Genomic DNA, 15794 nt, shown 5'->3' on the forward strand with positions numbered 1-15794 from the left:
GATAATGAAAGATAACGATGGATAAAGCAATAGCCATTAAAAAACATAATGTAATTAAACATCAAATATTACAATTATATGATATATATATTTATAAGAGAGAAAAAAGGCACAAAAGCAAGTTTATAAAATGGGTTTTAAGAAGTGATTATGAAGCCTCATCTCTTCAGGCATGTTGTTCCAAGAGAGGCCGATGGGGCCCTTATGGCAAAAGTGTGGTCACCTTTAGATTCAACTCTTGACTTTGGAACAGCCAGAAGGACCACCTGAGTATCCAAGGCTGCGAATTGGCTCATAAGGGGGCAACATTTCTCCTATATAGCTTGGGGCCAATCAACCTTTTACTTTGTTTTATCTTGTTATGTCACGAAACTCTCATTATTACAAATATTAACATTCTTAGTATTATGGCAGCAATACACTGCCGTAGGGAAGCCCCTAAACAATAATAAAATGAAATCTAAACCAAGCCACAGGAGTATCATTTAAACCTCTTTCCTAACATGCATACATGCCCTTGTGTCCTCTCAGTCAAGGTTATGTTACAGGTCAGTGTGTAATGATGCTGTTTACAACTTACATTCTAACTAAAAATCCCCTCAGAAGATTAATGAATAATACTATTTTATTTAATTATATAACCTGAAACAAATACAAAATATACAAACACCAAAGACATATGCCTGACATAAAATAAAGTGGAGGTCTTTGGAAATAAGTTATCAATACTTCTACCTCAGTTCTATTGTATTTTAGGGAAGGGAAAATGTGAATCTCTGGTTCATTATTAATTGTTATTTTGTAAGTGGAACAGTGTATTTCCTGGGTAAGCTCAGCCCAGAATGTTTTTTTGGTTTACCCCGTAATGTGAAATTGTCCATGTCATGTTTAATAGTTCTTGTAATGAGTCTTGTTTTACTGCTCACTGAACCAACCTTCTGGCCTCAGGCTCTTCCTGCTTGGTTAAGGTCAAATATAAAACCAGCCTTCACAGGAAAGCCTCCTTCATTCACCTACAGAATGGCTCCATCACCATGACTGACTGACCTGTGTAGGATAAATCAGCCATTGAAGCAAAACATTTTGTACAAAAACTGCTCCAACAAAGTAACTGTCTTAGCTGCCTTTGTGGGTCCATTTAAATACAGAAAACTACTGTCATTCTGAATGGAGTTACCAGTGGGCAGTGACAGTGTTCACCTGGCTGCATACAGACCCAGACCTCCTCTGTCAGTAGCTAATGGGAAGGCAACATCTGGAGGGTATGATGAGTCTGGGTACTATAAGTGTTATGGAGATGGGAGCAGCGTAACATCCAGAGGATCTGATGCTCTAACTGGCTATGAGACTCTGGATGCTCCGCCACACTATGACTTCTACGCCAACACAGAGGTGTGGGGGCGACGGAGGCGCTCCAGACCATCTCTGTACCAGCTCCATGCAAACCCTGAGGTAGGAATATCTGCTTTTTACCGGTATGGTTCTTATCTCTTTTCAAATGACCAAAGAAATGCAGGTAGAATAGTTGTTCTCACAATAAAGCTGCATTTTAGCCTCTGATTTCCACTGAATAGGTTTCAAATGCTCTGAAACGAACCCTGATGCCATAATGCATCAGTTTGGTCATAAGCTGTATCTCTTTTACCTGACAATATTTACTCTATTTACTGTAAAATAAAGATGATTTTACCCTAAAGATTCTGTTGTTAAACTTGCTGCAACTGGCTACTACAGTTTTTTAGTTCTATGTTATGGTGTGCACACACTGAATGAGATGAAAGGGATTGATGTATGACAAAGTAAAAAAAAAATCATTGTAGTCCTATCACAGTGGGTTTATCTGTATTAGAATTTTCTTCGTTGTTAAAGGTTTTTTCTTGGGAGGTGGTAGAGGATAGAGGAAGTGATATGCTGCACTGATTGATGATTTTGGCCTGTACCAATGAAGTTTACTTGGTTTTACTTGACCAGGATGACTCCAAACCACCATTGTATGAGGAGACAACAGGTGGACAGATGGAAGGAGGAGACAGCTCAGAGGAAGACGAGGAGGAGCAGAAGGAGCCACCACCTGAACCAACCCGCTTTGGCTGGGTACAAGGAGTTATGGTAGGCTGGGTCAGACTTTTGTATGTATTTGGGAGTTGCAGCTGCCATTCTATACATTTTAAGTTAAATGAGACCGGGTATTATCCTTGCAGTGAAATTTGCCATGGCTCTTCTTCCTTACAAACAGATGATCTACAACATTCTAACTGTACTGTAGCAGAAATTACTAACAGACTGTATATTATAAACAGCACACTTCATGCTGACATATTACAGCCTAAACACTGACTGGCTGTCTAACAAGACATCTCATATTCTGTGTTATCATGTTATCATGTGCACATTTTGACTGATTAACCCAAGTGTCAATTAAATACCTGGTCTGGATATAGAACCACTTAAAGCCCACTAGGTCGTCTGCTTGAGTGAGTTCAAAGCGTATAAATGTTTAAACTTTTGTCAATTTGGACATGCTACACATCGTTAGATTGATTCTGTTCAAATAAAGGCAGATTGAGTTCAGTGACTGAAGCAAATAAACGCCTGGGCCATAATTAAAGTTTCATGGTAATCCAGTCATGGCATAAAGTAAAGAAGAAGTTTTGTGATGGCTCCATTTCTAAAAATCTTTAGGGCCCCAAACTGTACAAAAATATCACCTCAGATTTGTCACATATCATCAGGACAAAGAAACAATACAGTTAAGGTATGGTTAATCTTGAGCAAATAGAACACAAATGTTGCAGCTCTGTGACAGGACAGAATTGAAGGCCTCCTATATGAAAGTCAGACCCCCATCCACCACCCCAACTTTTGCACCTGTACTCTCTAACTAACTACATAAAAGACACACAATACATCCTGCTTTAGCACTGATCGTTAGCATTGGACATACATTTTGTTGAATTGTTCAATTCAGTCTGTAGCTGTCTTTTCGTAGATCCGTTGCATGTTAAATATCTGGGGGGTGATCTTGTACCTGAGGCTGACTTGGATCACTGCTCAAGCTGGTATAGGTACGTCGAACAAACCTTTTTATTTGATTCACTTTTCACATGCTTGATCCATGCAACATATTTTTATATTTCTTAGATTGCTCAGTCTATGAAACCTTCTTTCTTTCTTTCTTTCTTTCTTTCTTTCTCTCTCTCTCTCTCTCTCTCTCTCTCTCTCTCTCTCTCTCTCTCTCTCTCTCTCTCTCTCTCTCTCTCTCTTATTGTGCCTTTATGTCAGGTTTGACGTGGGTGATTATCCTGCTATCCTCTTTTATAACTGGGATCACTGGTCTTTCAACCTCAGCCATTGCTACCAACGGAAAGGTCAAAGGAGGTCTGTTTTCTGACTGAGACATGCACAACAATTTACTTAATATCAAAAAAATATATAGGTCTGACATTGTTACATTTTATTGCAAATGATTTCTAATAGGTTATTTCCTATGTTCCCAGGGTCCTTTTTGTTCTCCGGTAATGAGGTATTGGTAGGTTTAGGGTTCAGGTTAGGGGGTTAGGGAACTTAGGGACCCTGGTAACATATGCTCCATTCCTAACATCATGGCCACATTTCCCACAATACATATTTCTGTTGCTCCCCCAACCCCCACCCCTCACCCCCCCATGTTTTCAGGCGGGACCTACTTCCTGATCAGTCGCAGCCTCGGTCCAGAGCTGGGTGGGTCCATCGGTCTAATCTTTGCTTTTGCCAATGCTGTTGCTGTGGCCATGCACACTGTGGGCTTTGCTGAGACTGTTTCAGACCTTATGCGTGTAAGTAGGATATTGTGTGTTAGTATCTTGGTGGAGCAGCTTTTACAATGATACCAATGGTGTAAACACAGATTTCTATTCTGTTTATAAACACCTGAAATGTATCTAACTTTTCTCCCTCAGGAAAATGGGGTTGTCATGGTGGACCGAACCAATGACATCCGCATCATCGGCATCATCACTGTCACATGTCTACTAGGTGTCTCAATGGCTGGTATGGCGTGGGAGTCAAAGGTTAGCTCAAAAGTTATTGAAGATTTATCTGATGCACTGAATGTTTTTCCACTGCAGAAGTTAGATGAGAAGATTGATACCATTCCCTGTACATATAAATATAAAGCAAGCCATCAGTTATCTTAAGTTACAGTTAGTTAGTTTCCTTTTACATAACTACAGCCTAACCCTAACCCATGTGTAAGGGGTTTGCTTTGTTATGTTTCTAGGGCTGCCAGCTTCAGTTAACTACTTACAAGCACAAGAATTCCCCTTATGCATAGCCTATACATTACCGCCTGCCTAGGGTAAGAATGACCAAAAAGGACAGTTCAGCTAGCATGTCTGCCCTTAGTGTAGTGATATGCAATAGCTTGTATATGCATGTTAATGTATGTCTGCATATGTTTACCGTAATCTGCCTTCCACAGGCCCAGGTTCTGTTCTTCCTGGTCATCATGGTGTCATTTGCCAGCTACATTGTTGGAACCATCCTCCCTGCTTCACCAGAGAAACAAGCCAAGGGTTTCTTTAGCTACAAAGGTGACTATTCAGTCCCTGCTCACAGTATCATATGCATGCAAAGTCATCATGAGGCTATTGTGTGTGTGGTATTTCTAATACAATTAAAGGATCACCAGAAATAAACCATTTTGACATAATTACAATGGCATATAAAAATATTTTTTTGAAAAAAATGTTTATGTTATGGAGGCAAATGAGCTAGCCAATAAACTGACTATTTCCCCTTTAACAGCGGATATTTTTGCTGAAAATTTTTTGCCCAGCTGGCGGGGTCCAGAGGGCAACTTCTTTGGCATGTTCTCCATTTTCTTCCCTTCTGCCACGGGCATCCTGGCAGGAGCTAACATCTCTGGAGATCTGAAGGTATGTTTGTTTCTTTCCTTACTTCTCTTTTCTCATAAAATCCTGATTTCGAAGGCATCATGTACAGTGGGGAGAACAAGTATTTGATACACTGACGATTTTGCAGGTTTTCCCACTTACCAAGCATGTGGAGGTCTGTAATTTTTATCATAGGTACACTTCAACTTCAAGAGACGGAATCTAAAACAGAAATCCAGAAAATCACATTGTATGATTTTAAAATAATGAATTTGCATTTTATTGCATGACATAAGTATTTGATCACCTACCAGCCAGTAAGAATTCCGGCTCTCACAGACCTGTTCGTTTTTCTATAAGAAGCCTTCCTGTTCTTCACTCATTACCTGTATTAACTGCACCTGTTTGAACTTGTTACCTGTATAAAAGACACCTGTCCACACACTCAATCAAACAGACTCCAACCTCTCCACAATGGCCAAGACCAGAGAGCTGTGTGAGGACATTAGGGACAAAATTGTAGACAAGCACAAGGCTGGGATGGGCTACAGGACAATAGGTAAGCAGCTTGGTAAGAAGGCAACAATTGTTGGCGCAATTATTAGAAAAAGGAAGAAGTTCAAGATGACGGTCAATCTCCGTTGGTCTGGGGCTCCATGCAAGATCTCACCTCGTGGGGCATCAATGATCATGAGGAAGGTGAGGGATCAGCCCAGAACTACACGGCAGGACCTGGTCAATGACCTGAAGAGAGCTGGGACCACAGTCTCAAAGAAAACCATTAGTAACACACTACGCCGTCATGGATTAAAATCCTGCAGCGCACACAAGGTCCCCCTGCTCAAGCCAGCGCATGTCCAGGCCCGTCTGAAGTTTGCCAATGACCATCTGGATGATCCAGAGGAGGAATGGGAGAAGGTCATGTGGTCTGATGAGACAAAAATTGAGCTTTTTGGTCTAAACTCCACTCGCCATGTTTGGAGGAAGAAGAAGGATGAGTACAACCCCAAGAACACCATCCCAACCGTGAAGCATGGATGTGGAAATATCATTCTTTAGGGATGCTTTTCTGCAAAGGGGATAGGACAACTGCACCGTATTGAGGGGAGGATGGATGGGGCCATGTATCGCGAGATCTTGGCCAACAACCTCCTTCCCTCAGTAAGAGCATTGAAGATGGGTCATGGCTGGGTCTTCCAGCATGACAACAACCCGAAACACACAGGCAGGGAAACTAAGGAGTGGCTCCGTAAGAAGCATCTCAAGGTCCTGGAGTGGCCTAGCCAGTCTCCAGACCTGAACCCAATAGAAAATCTTTGGAGGGAGCTGAAAGTCCGTATTGCCCAGTGACCGCCCCGAAACCTGAAGGATATGGAGGAGTGCGCCAAAATTCCTCCTGCAGTGTGTACAAACCTGGTCAAGAACTACAGGAAATGTCTGATCTCTGTAATTGCAAACAAAGGTTTCTGTACCAAATATTAAGTTCTGTTTTTCTGATGTATCAAATACTTATGTCATGCAATAAAATGCAAATTAATTACTTTAAAAAAATACAATGTGATTTTCTGGATTTTTGTTTTAGATTCCGTCACTCACAGTTGAAGAGTACCTATGATAAAAATTACAGACCTCTACATGCTTCGTAAGTGGGAAAACCTGCAAAATCGGCAGTGTTTCAAATACTTGTTCTCCCCACTGTATTGCTCTCAGTGGTACATAAACCCGCCTGCTTGTCTCACACACACCATACTGTTCTTGCACATACATCCTGATCACATACACACAAATCTTGATTAACATGCATGCGGCAATGTATAACCCTTACTTTCCAGAATCCAACAGTGGCCATTCCCAGAGGAACACTGATGGCAATATTCTGGACAACTATGTCCTACATCATCATCTGTGCTACCATTGGTACTGTATGACCTGTATTTATACTTATAAACATATAGTGAGTTAGTCTTTGAATCACCCTGTTGATGTTATTTTGCAATAATGACTACCTCAGTGTACATTTTGCCACTATATACATGGATTCTCTCCAACGGTATTTACTGTCATCATGGGGCATAAAATTAATAATCTTTTTTTTGTTGTTTGTTTTTGAGGTAATAATTGTTTGTGGGAGCATATGTATATTCAGTCATGCATGCTTGTGTCCATGTGCGTTTGTTTGCTCCCAGGATCCTGTGTGGTGCGGGATGCATCTGGCCTGTTAAACGACACCCTGTCACTCTCACCCAGCGAGGATTGTGTTGGTTTAGCTTGTCAGTATGGATGGGACTTCACTGAGTGTATCAACAATAACACATGCACCTACGGCATCAGTAACTACTATCAGGTCAGCACCAGCTCGCTCACTCAGTTGTCTTTATACTGTTTTTTGTTCCTCGTATTAGAACCCTTACATTGTTTTCAGTGAGGACAAGACGACTTCTGACATGATTAATATAGTCCTTTTAGAATTTTTGTAAAAAAAGCATTTACCTCCTTTTACCACTTGGAGCCGCCAAAGCATAATCCTGCCTTGTCTGCCGTCAATTCAAAGACATTTACTAAATTTTTCTTTCATTGCCAGAAGCAGGAACTACACAATAAAAACAGTGAGAACAACAAGACAACATGAGTGTCATTGTGCATAAATAATCCATTCTCCCTTTGTATTACTCAGAAACAAATAGACAGTTTCCCTCTCGGTGAGAAACATTACCCAAATGAGTAAACGGTATATTTCTGTCTCTAGTCGATGAGCATGGTGTCAGCCTTGGCCCCTCTCATTACTGCTGGTATATTTGGAGCAACACTGTCCTCTGCTTTGGCCTGCCTTGTGTCTGCTCCTAAAGTCTTCCAGGTACATGCACATACACACACTCACAAACTCACCAGATATGCTATGTGTGTTTTTTCATATTTCTTTGCAACTTTTCCTATCTTCCTGTGGCTGTTTAAACACTTGTCTTTCTTGTTTTCTTTGTTGTGACAAAGAATGGCAAATTTTTTTGGCTCCTTTCATTTTTTTCTGGCAGTGTCTGTGTAAGGACAAACTCTACCCTCTCATCGGCTTCTTTGGCAAAGGTTATGGCAAGAACGATGAACCGCTCAGAAGCTACATACTGACGTACTTGATCGCTGCCTGCTTCATTCTCATTGGTGAGGTTTTCAAGAGAACCTCTGACCCTGTGGATGATCAGTAGGAATTTTAGCAGTTACAGTCTGAATGGAAATGGGAATGTCTATTGGGTTTCACTTCATGAAAATCTGAACGATTACAACTTTAAAACCAATGTGAACTATGTTTCCACCTCTGCCCTTTCTCTGCACCAGCTGAGTTGAACACCATCGCTCCCATCATCTCCAACTTCTTCCTCTGCTCCTACACCCTGATCAACTTCAGCTGCTTCCATGCCTCCATCACCAACTCACCAGGTAGAAAACTCTTAGCAATAAAACCTGCAACTGTTACACGGAAGCAGAATTCCTGGTTGATTGAGTGGGTATACATTTGTGTCTGCATGGTATATACACGTGTTTGTGTGTCTCCAGGTTGGCGTCCATCCTTCAGGTTCTACAGTAAATGGCTGTCGTTGCTGGGCGCTGTGTGTTGTGTAGTTATCATGTTCCTGCTGACCTGGTGGGCGGCCCTCATTGCCTTTGGCGTGGTCTTCCTCCTTCTGGGATATACACTCTACAAGAAGCCTGGTAAATTCACACACATTCAGTCAGACAAACCAACAGCTGTCCTCCTCTGCTCCTTTCTAACTCTGATGCTCTCCTCTGTGGTTAGCTGTGAACTGGGGCTCCTCAGTGCAGGCCAGCTCCTACAACATCGCTCTGAACCAGTGTGTCGGCCTCAACCATGTGGAGGACCATGTCAAGAACTACAGGTCAGTGACAGCATGTGATCACATGTCTATAGTTTGTCTTCTGTAGTCAGAATTTAATTTTTTTCTTTCCTATATTTAGAAGTGGGGTAGGGGTAAAAACTAATCTAATTGAAGCTGATCATGAAGGCTCGACTAAAGGAATAAACATTCATTTCATTGTCCTAATTAAAACTTTAGTTGGTGCAGATTGTGGTCTTACTCCAGAAGGAATAGTTTGCCATTTTTTTTTTTGGGGGGGGGATGCTTTGTTGGCGAGAGTTAGATGAAAAGATCAATACTTAGTCAGTTAAATATGAAGCCACTTACAGCAGACTTATCTTAGCTTAGCATAAAGATTTGAAACAAGCGAAACAACTAGCCTGGCTGGCTACTGGGCAACTAAATCCCCCAGCACCTCTAAAAAACGACACTTTATGGCACTGGTTCCCAAACTGGGGGTCCCAACCCCCACTAGGGGCCACCAACCTTACTGGGGTCCATTTTAATTTTAAGGGCTGTAAGAGAACATTTTTTTAAATATGTAAGTCTCTCATTAATTTATGTGTGGAAAATGAAAATGAAATTCTTTTTTAAAAAAAGTTTTGATTATTTTTAAGATATGAAACTCTCATTTTTATAAGGTAAGAAATTTCACAGGACAAGGCAGGGTGAAAACCTGAACACAAGCTCTATTCACAGAGCCTTCACTCTCTGCTAAACAACCTCGTCCTGCATTAGAAAATTACACAGTTAAATAATCAGAGTGGTTGAAGGGGAGAAGAAAAAAAAGGCCAATTAAGTTTAACAAAGGTGTAGATGTTGTCTGTAGGAGCTCTGGACTAAACTGCTCAACATGTTACTCTGACTTTGCTCAACTTTCAGACCCCAGTGTTTGGTGCTAACAGGTCCTCCCAGCAGTCGCCCAGCTCTGGTGGATCTCGTCAGCTGTTTCACAAAAAGTCTCAGTCTCATGATGTGTGCCAATGTGATCACTGTGAGTACAACATGCACAGACATACACACCACCCAGTGAAGATTACATTAATGTTTGAACAAACTGCCATGATTCAGCTGTCAGAGCGTTTTTAGTTGAGAACTGAAATCATTATGCATTTGACTCTGCCTTTGTCAGACGGGTCCCTCCCCATCAGTGGTGGAAAATGCGAGCAGTGAGAGTCATATTGCCTGGTTGAACAAACGGAAGCTGAAGTCGTTCTACAGAGGGGTGGTGGCTACAGAGCTACGATCAGGAGTTAACATGCTGCTACAGGTCAGAATTACACCTCATCTATTCTATCCTAATGAACTGTCTCCATCAACTGAACTCTGATGGGGTTGCTTTGGGGTTAACCCTCGGTCTCAAAGACAGGCCAAGTTCACCCTGAGTTCAGTTGTCAGGGTAACTGGGCCAAACCTACAAACAGCAGCTATTGCTCCGGATTACAGATCAAAACAGAGGAAAGACCGATGACCAATCAGTTGTCACAAAAAAATGCAGCCACTCCTACTGAATCTTAGAATGGACAAAGTGCTGCATCGTGACAGTACAACAGTGCAGAGTGGCATCATTACAAACCAGTAAAGATACTTCGCTTTGCATGCCAATCTTATACTGGACAAATACTGGTAAAGGTGCTTCCTACTATGGTAATAACACATGAGCTCTCTAGCACAGTGGTTCTCAACCTTTTTGGTGTTAGGGACCCTCAGATGAATACACATCATGACGCATATTTGATCAAATGTAGTGTCTGGGATCTGGTCTGATAAGATTAATTATTCCATAACTGTCTGCACTGTAGATTGGCAGATTAACAGTGAGTGTGATACCTATAGACCCCTGGAGGTCCCGGCCACAGTTTTAGGACCACTGGTCTAGCAGGTAGATAGTTTGAAGTAGTGAATGTTATGGGGCAGCTTTGTGAATAGGAAATGTTTTATAGACTCAGTAACATCACATATAAATATAATATAAAAGCACAGTGTGTCCTGATAACAGAGAGTGGTCAACCTTTTTCTTTAACCCATTGTGTCCATAGTGGAATTTTTTTTTTTAATACTTAAAATAGCTGAGCCAAGCACAGATCCAGTTGTTTTTTTTCCCAATTGGTCAAAGTAAGTTTTTCTTAACACACTGTGTTTTGTTGTTGGTGACTTTTAAAATGTTGTTGGGATACCACCTCTAGAACATTAGGTTATGCATTTTTTGAAACACACATATTTTGGGCTGTTACAATATAGATACAAAAAAAAGAATTATAATCTCTTACTCTTTCTTGGTCTAGTATTTCAATTGTACAGACCTAAGAGACATTTATAATAGGATAAAATGAGTAACCCCTAGTGACTCACAACTAAATATAGTGTGTTACAGAAATGGCTGTACCTCAGAAACTACAGCCGCATCTCGACAGTTTTCACAGCAGATTTTGTGTTTCCACCTCCAACAGATAAACAATAAGTGGGGCTTTTCCTTAACATAGAAATATTGTTAGTCATTCATGGGTTAAAAAAACAGAATACCTGCAAACACAGTTTGTCACATACTGTCTTACTTCATCAAACCGTCATTCAAGTGCCAAGAAATACATTTCCACTATCTGCATTTCTGTCAACAGCACAAATAGCATCACAATTCAGTAATGTCAGTATGTTAGAGACTATTTTAGTAGTTTACACACATGTATAACCAACTGCTTTAAGTATTTGGTTAATGATTTATTGTCATCTGTTTCTATCACTTGTTTTCATTGTCAAATTCTTTGCTTAGTTCTTATATCGTCTTTTACAGCTTTTTACAGCTGCAATGCATTCTTTTCATCTTATTTCATTAAATGATCTGCTTTGGATCCGTTGATGTTGTTAGTACCAGTGTCTCTGTGGGTATCACCCTTTCATCTTATATGAAATATTTCTAATTACCTGAAATACATTCCTGATCTGATAGTGTTGGAAATAGCAGAGCCAGCTGGTAACCAGCTGTGTGAGATCAGTTATCCAGGATTGTCTCTGTAAGGTTCGGTGAATCCGGATACCTCAAAGAGAGCCATGGAGAAGTCGAACTTGCTCTGCCAATCAGGCCTGACTCCTCTCTTCTTCTTCTCATGTTGTTGACTGTCCACCAGGGGGCAGGTTTGGGTCGTATTAAGCCAAATGTTCTGCTGATGGGTTTCAAGAGAGACTGGCGCAGTGATACTCCTCAGGCTGCACACAGTTACATAGGGATACTGCAGTGAGTACAGTGGGGAATAATTAACCTCATCCACCTTTGAACTATTGTTATAAGCTCAGATAATCAGATAATCAGATAATGTCCAATGTCAAAATTCAACATAACAACGCTGTGTGTTTCAGTGATGCATTTGACCTGCAGTACGGTGTGTGCGTGCTGAGAATGAGGGAGGGACTGGATGTCTCTCATCCATCTCAATCACATGGTGAGAGCCCTTTCAAATTAGAGTCGAGTACATCAAGAGTAAAATAACTTCACAGCAACAATCTGTCAGTTGAAGCAGAGTTAACAAGGGGCATTTTGGGGAGTGCTGTCCACATTCATCCATCATCATCATCATCATCATTTGAGTTACTCACTTCAATTGGATCCTCTGTTTTTATTTCAGTCAATGCAGCCTTTGATGGAGGACCAGAGAGTATAACCACCATCTCTGCCGCTCACCGCATTACAACAAGCACTACTTGTATGTATATGCATGATCATATCATTACAATTTAGTTATTTTACATATCATGGCAATTTAACTTGGCCTGAGTTTACCTTGAATGTAGAAACTAAAAGTAAAAGGTACTAAATGGGAGATTTTGAACTTAAATACCCAGAAACCCTATAAGCTGATGTAAATGGAAAATAACTATTTTCTGTGTATACAAACTTATTTGTAGCTGCTGTCTCCATTGAAGTGGAGCCTCAGCCTAGTACGGTGTTCCAGAAAAAACAAGGAAAGAGCACCATCGATGTGTACTGGCTGTCTGATGACGGAGGTCTGATCATCTCTCCATCCCTCTATCACTTTCATTTCCTCCACCAAGAATATTACCTCACATTTCTGTGTGTGTGTGTGTGTGTGTGTGTGTGTGTGTGTGTGTGTGTGTGTGTGTGTGTGTGTGTGTGTGTGTGTGTGTGTGTGTGTGTGTGTGTGTGTGTGTGTGTGTGTGTGTGTGTGTGTGTGTGTGTGTGGTTTACCAGGTCTGACCCTGCTGCTGCCCTACCTGCTGACCCGGAGGAAGCGCTGGGCCAAATGTAAGGTCCGAGTGTTTGTGGGGGGTGAAACAGACAAGAAGGAAGAGCAGAAAGAGGAGTAAGTGCTGGTTTCTGGTTTCTTCAGAACATGTCCCAAAAAGGTGTCAGAGTAAATGGAGATGAATGAAATATCTAGTTAAAGACTTTTTTCACAGCAGACATTTAGCAGGGCATAGAGGGAAAAGAACAGTAACTAAAAACCTTAATGATGAATCCAGTTCATTTAAACCTGCGATAATGTGAGCGTCAGACACCTGGGTAAACACAACACTGACTATCATGTTAGCAAACTATTGTCTGCAGGTGCAGCCACTTTTCCTGTTATGACAATTCAAAATGTCTTTAATGATTAAAAGCTTACAAGTACGAGATCATGTGAATATTCTGTAAATTGTGCTGTACACTATGTATTTACATTCTCTTTCCAGAGTGTTGGCACTGATCAAGAAGTTCCGTCTGGGTTTCCATGACGTTGAAGTGCTTCCTGACATCTACCAGAACCCCAAGCCTGAGAAGTACGGTTTCCAAAGCTTGTTTAATGTACAACAATGAAGTAAAGCGCAAACAACAGGGAAAAAGATTCATTCAGTCATTTTGTAATTCCACATGTGAACCCCAGAATGTCTGTGGCCAGCAGAGCTCCAGGTCTTACTGTCTGTCAACACAGTTACACAAGGGTCCTGCTTTATTACCTGATTGTGAGGCCCTGTCATGAAAAGGTTCTCTGCACAGACTTGACTTGACAGACTTTTTACCTCCATAATCATTTTTTGTGCTTATATGATGCCAAATGATTGGGGAATAAAATCATGTAACTGTTGCTCTTTATATATATATATATATATATATATATATATATATATATATATATATATATATATATATATTTATATAGTTATATTGTTATATTATTAAAAGATTTAAAGGTCCAGTGTGTAACATTCAGGAGGATCTACTGGCAGAAATTAAATATCATATTCATAGGTAGGTTTTCATTAGTGTATAATCACCTGAAAATGAGAATCATCTTTCAACCTTAGAGTGAGCCTCTTTTATCTACAGAGGGAGCAGGTCCTCTTCTGCAAAGGCTGCTATGTTGAACCATCATGTTTCTACAGTAGAATGGACAAACCAAACACTGGCTGTAGATAGGGCAATCTGCGAGTTTCACAGCCACAATGCATAACATTGCAACAGTCTAAGTACCTATGATCCCTGTGTGTGTCTGTGTGCTCCAGTGTTCATCAGTTTGAGAATATGGTGGGTCGCTTCAGGCTGGATACAAACCCCAAACAGGACTCCGATTCTGGGCCACCGACACAGCAGGAGGAGCCGTGGATGATCACTGAACAGGATTTAGAGAGGAACAAGGCCAAGGTCTGAGACACACACAGAAATGCACACACACTTAACGCAACCTGACCATCACACACATTTGGATACAGCACATATTAGGAGGAAGAAATAATCAAACCCTTTTTTTTCCTCCTGTCTTCCTCCACTGTTCTCTGTGGAATTCAGTCCCTCCGTCAGATCCGTCTAAATGAAGTTCTGCAGGATTACTCCAGAGAAGCTGCTCTCATTATTATGTGAGTACAGTCATTCTTCTCTGTAGGTCACTTCATCAGAAGGTAGACAAGGCAGAGTAAAAGGAGTGGCTGTGTAATTACATGACTTGCCAACTGCACCACTCCACTCTGGGTGAATGGCTCCTGGCTTGTCATTTTTTAAGCCTGACAGTATACACACACAGTCACTTTGACTTTAAAAGCAATCGCTTGTGGATGTTTTGAGCTCATCATTAGTAACTGTTGACCACATTAAACCTTCCCTGACGGGACTCTGTATGTCTCCTGCAGCACCATGCCGGTGGGGAGGAGAGGAGCGTGTCCCAGTACTCTCTACCTGGCGTGGCTGGACTTCTTGTCACGTGATCTGAGACCTCCAGTCCTGCTGGTCAGAGGAAACCAGGAAAACGTCCTCACCTTCTACTGCCAATGAAATGTCTGACTAATGCGTACATACTGAACTACAAATTATAACTCACTAACATTCTGACATTTTTTATTTGATGATTTGGGTGACTGTCTATTGATGATTATCTACTCCTGTACTTAATGTATGATTCCTGTATTTACCATGTTAACTCTGACATCTACTGTGTAAAGATTGACACGTTTTAGACGTAAGGAAGGAGTGAATCACTCTTCAGAGCATATTTACAATTTCAAAAAATTATTTATCAAAATGATGTAATGTTTGAGTTATGTGCACATAAAATGTTTTATTTCCTTAAATATGGCACACATTGGTTACTTTAGTATCATTGTTCTAATTAACATGTTTAATATTGAAAGACTCATCAGAACAAATGAAAAATAACACTAGACCGTGTGCTTCATACTATATGAAGAGACTGTATGTGTCTATGTGTGTGTATGAATGCATTGTCACCAGTCAAAATGTTTGGTTTTTCTACCTCTCTGAAGGGGTCAATAACATTTAGAATATTGTTTCGTATTAGACTCTACAGACTTCCCCTTCATCAATATGCTACTACAATGTGTAATGTATCTTGCCAGTCATGTCAAGTAGTGACTATGACACACTGGTTCACACATTCTCATTCAATTTCATTTGCATCTGCCAAACCACTATGATTTTTAGGGGTGTCAATAATACTCAAATATCCCTAGTCTGTGTTCATTAGCTATTGGATAACTCCTTTCTGATCATTTGCAAGTCGATTGACTTATGATGTAACTAACATGACTGATGCAACTTCAGTGGATAGAC

General features: G+C 40.8%; 1 protein-coding gene across 1 annotated transcript; it reads left to right on the forward strand.

The window, feature by feature from the left end:
• The first annotated feature begins 1029 nt into the window (after positions 1 to 1029).
• On the forward strand, positions 1030 to 15302 carry slc12a3 (solute carrier family 12 member 3). The gene is made up of 26 exons (XM_051382654.1): positions 1030 to 1452; positions 1972 to 2109; positions 2990 to 3065; positions 3283 to 3378; positions 3676 to 3815; positions 3939 to 4049; positions 4460 to 4571; positions 4786 to 4916; positions 6707 to 6791; positions 7061 to 7218; positions 7621 to 7728; positions 7904 to 8027; positions 8202 to 8303; positions 8421 to 8576; positions 8662 to 8761; positions 9623 to 9734; positions 9873 to 10010; positions 11866 to 11972; positions 12095 to 12177; positions 12361 to 12438; positions 12641 to 12739; positions 12945 to 13056; positions 13427 to 13513; positions 14237 to 14375; positions 14520 to 14587; positions 14858 to 15302. Exons 1-26 carry the CDS (start codon positions 1168 to 1170, stop codon positions 14997 to 14999), a joined length of 3087 nt encoding a protein of 1028 aa, XP_051238614.1. The 5' UTR covers positions 1030 to 1167; the 3' UTR covers positions 15000 to 15302.
• Positions 15303 to 15794: the final 492 nt, after the last annotated feature.

This window comes from Dicentrarchus labrax, unplaced genomic scaffold (genome assembly GCF_905237075.1).
Source record: "Dicentrarchus labrax unplaced genomic scaffold, dlabrax2021, whole genome shotgun sequence".
NCBI classification, from domain to species: domain Eukaryota; kingdom Metazoa; phylum Chordata; class Actinopteri; family Moronidae; genus Dicentrarchus; species Dicentrarchus labrax.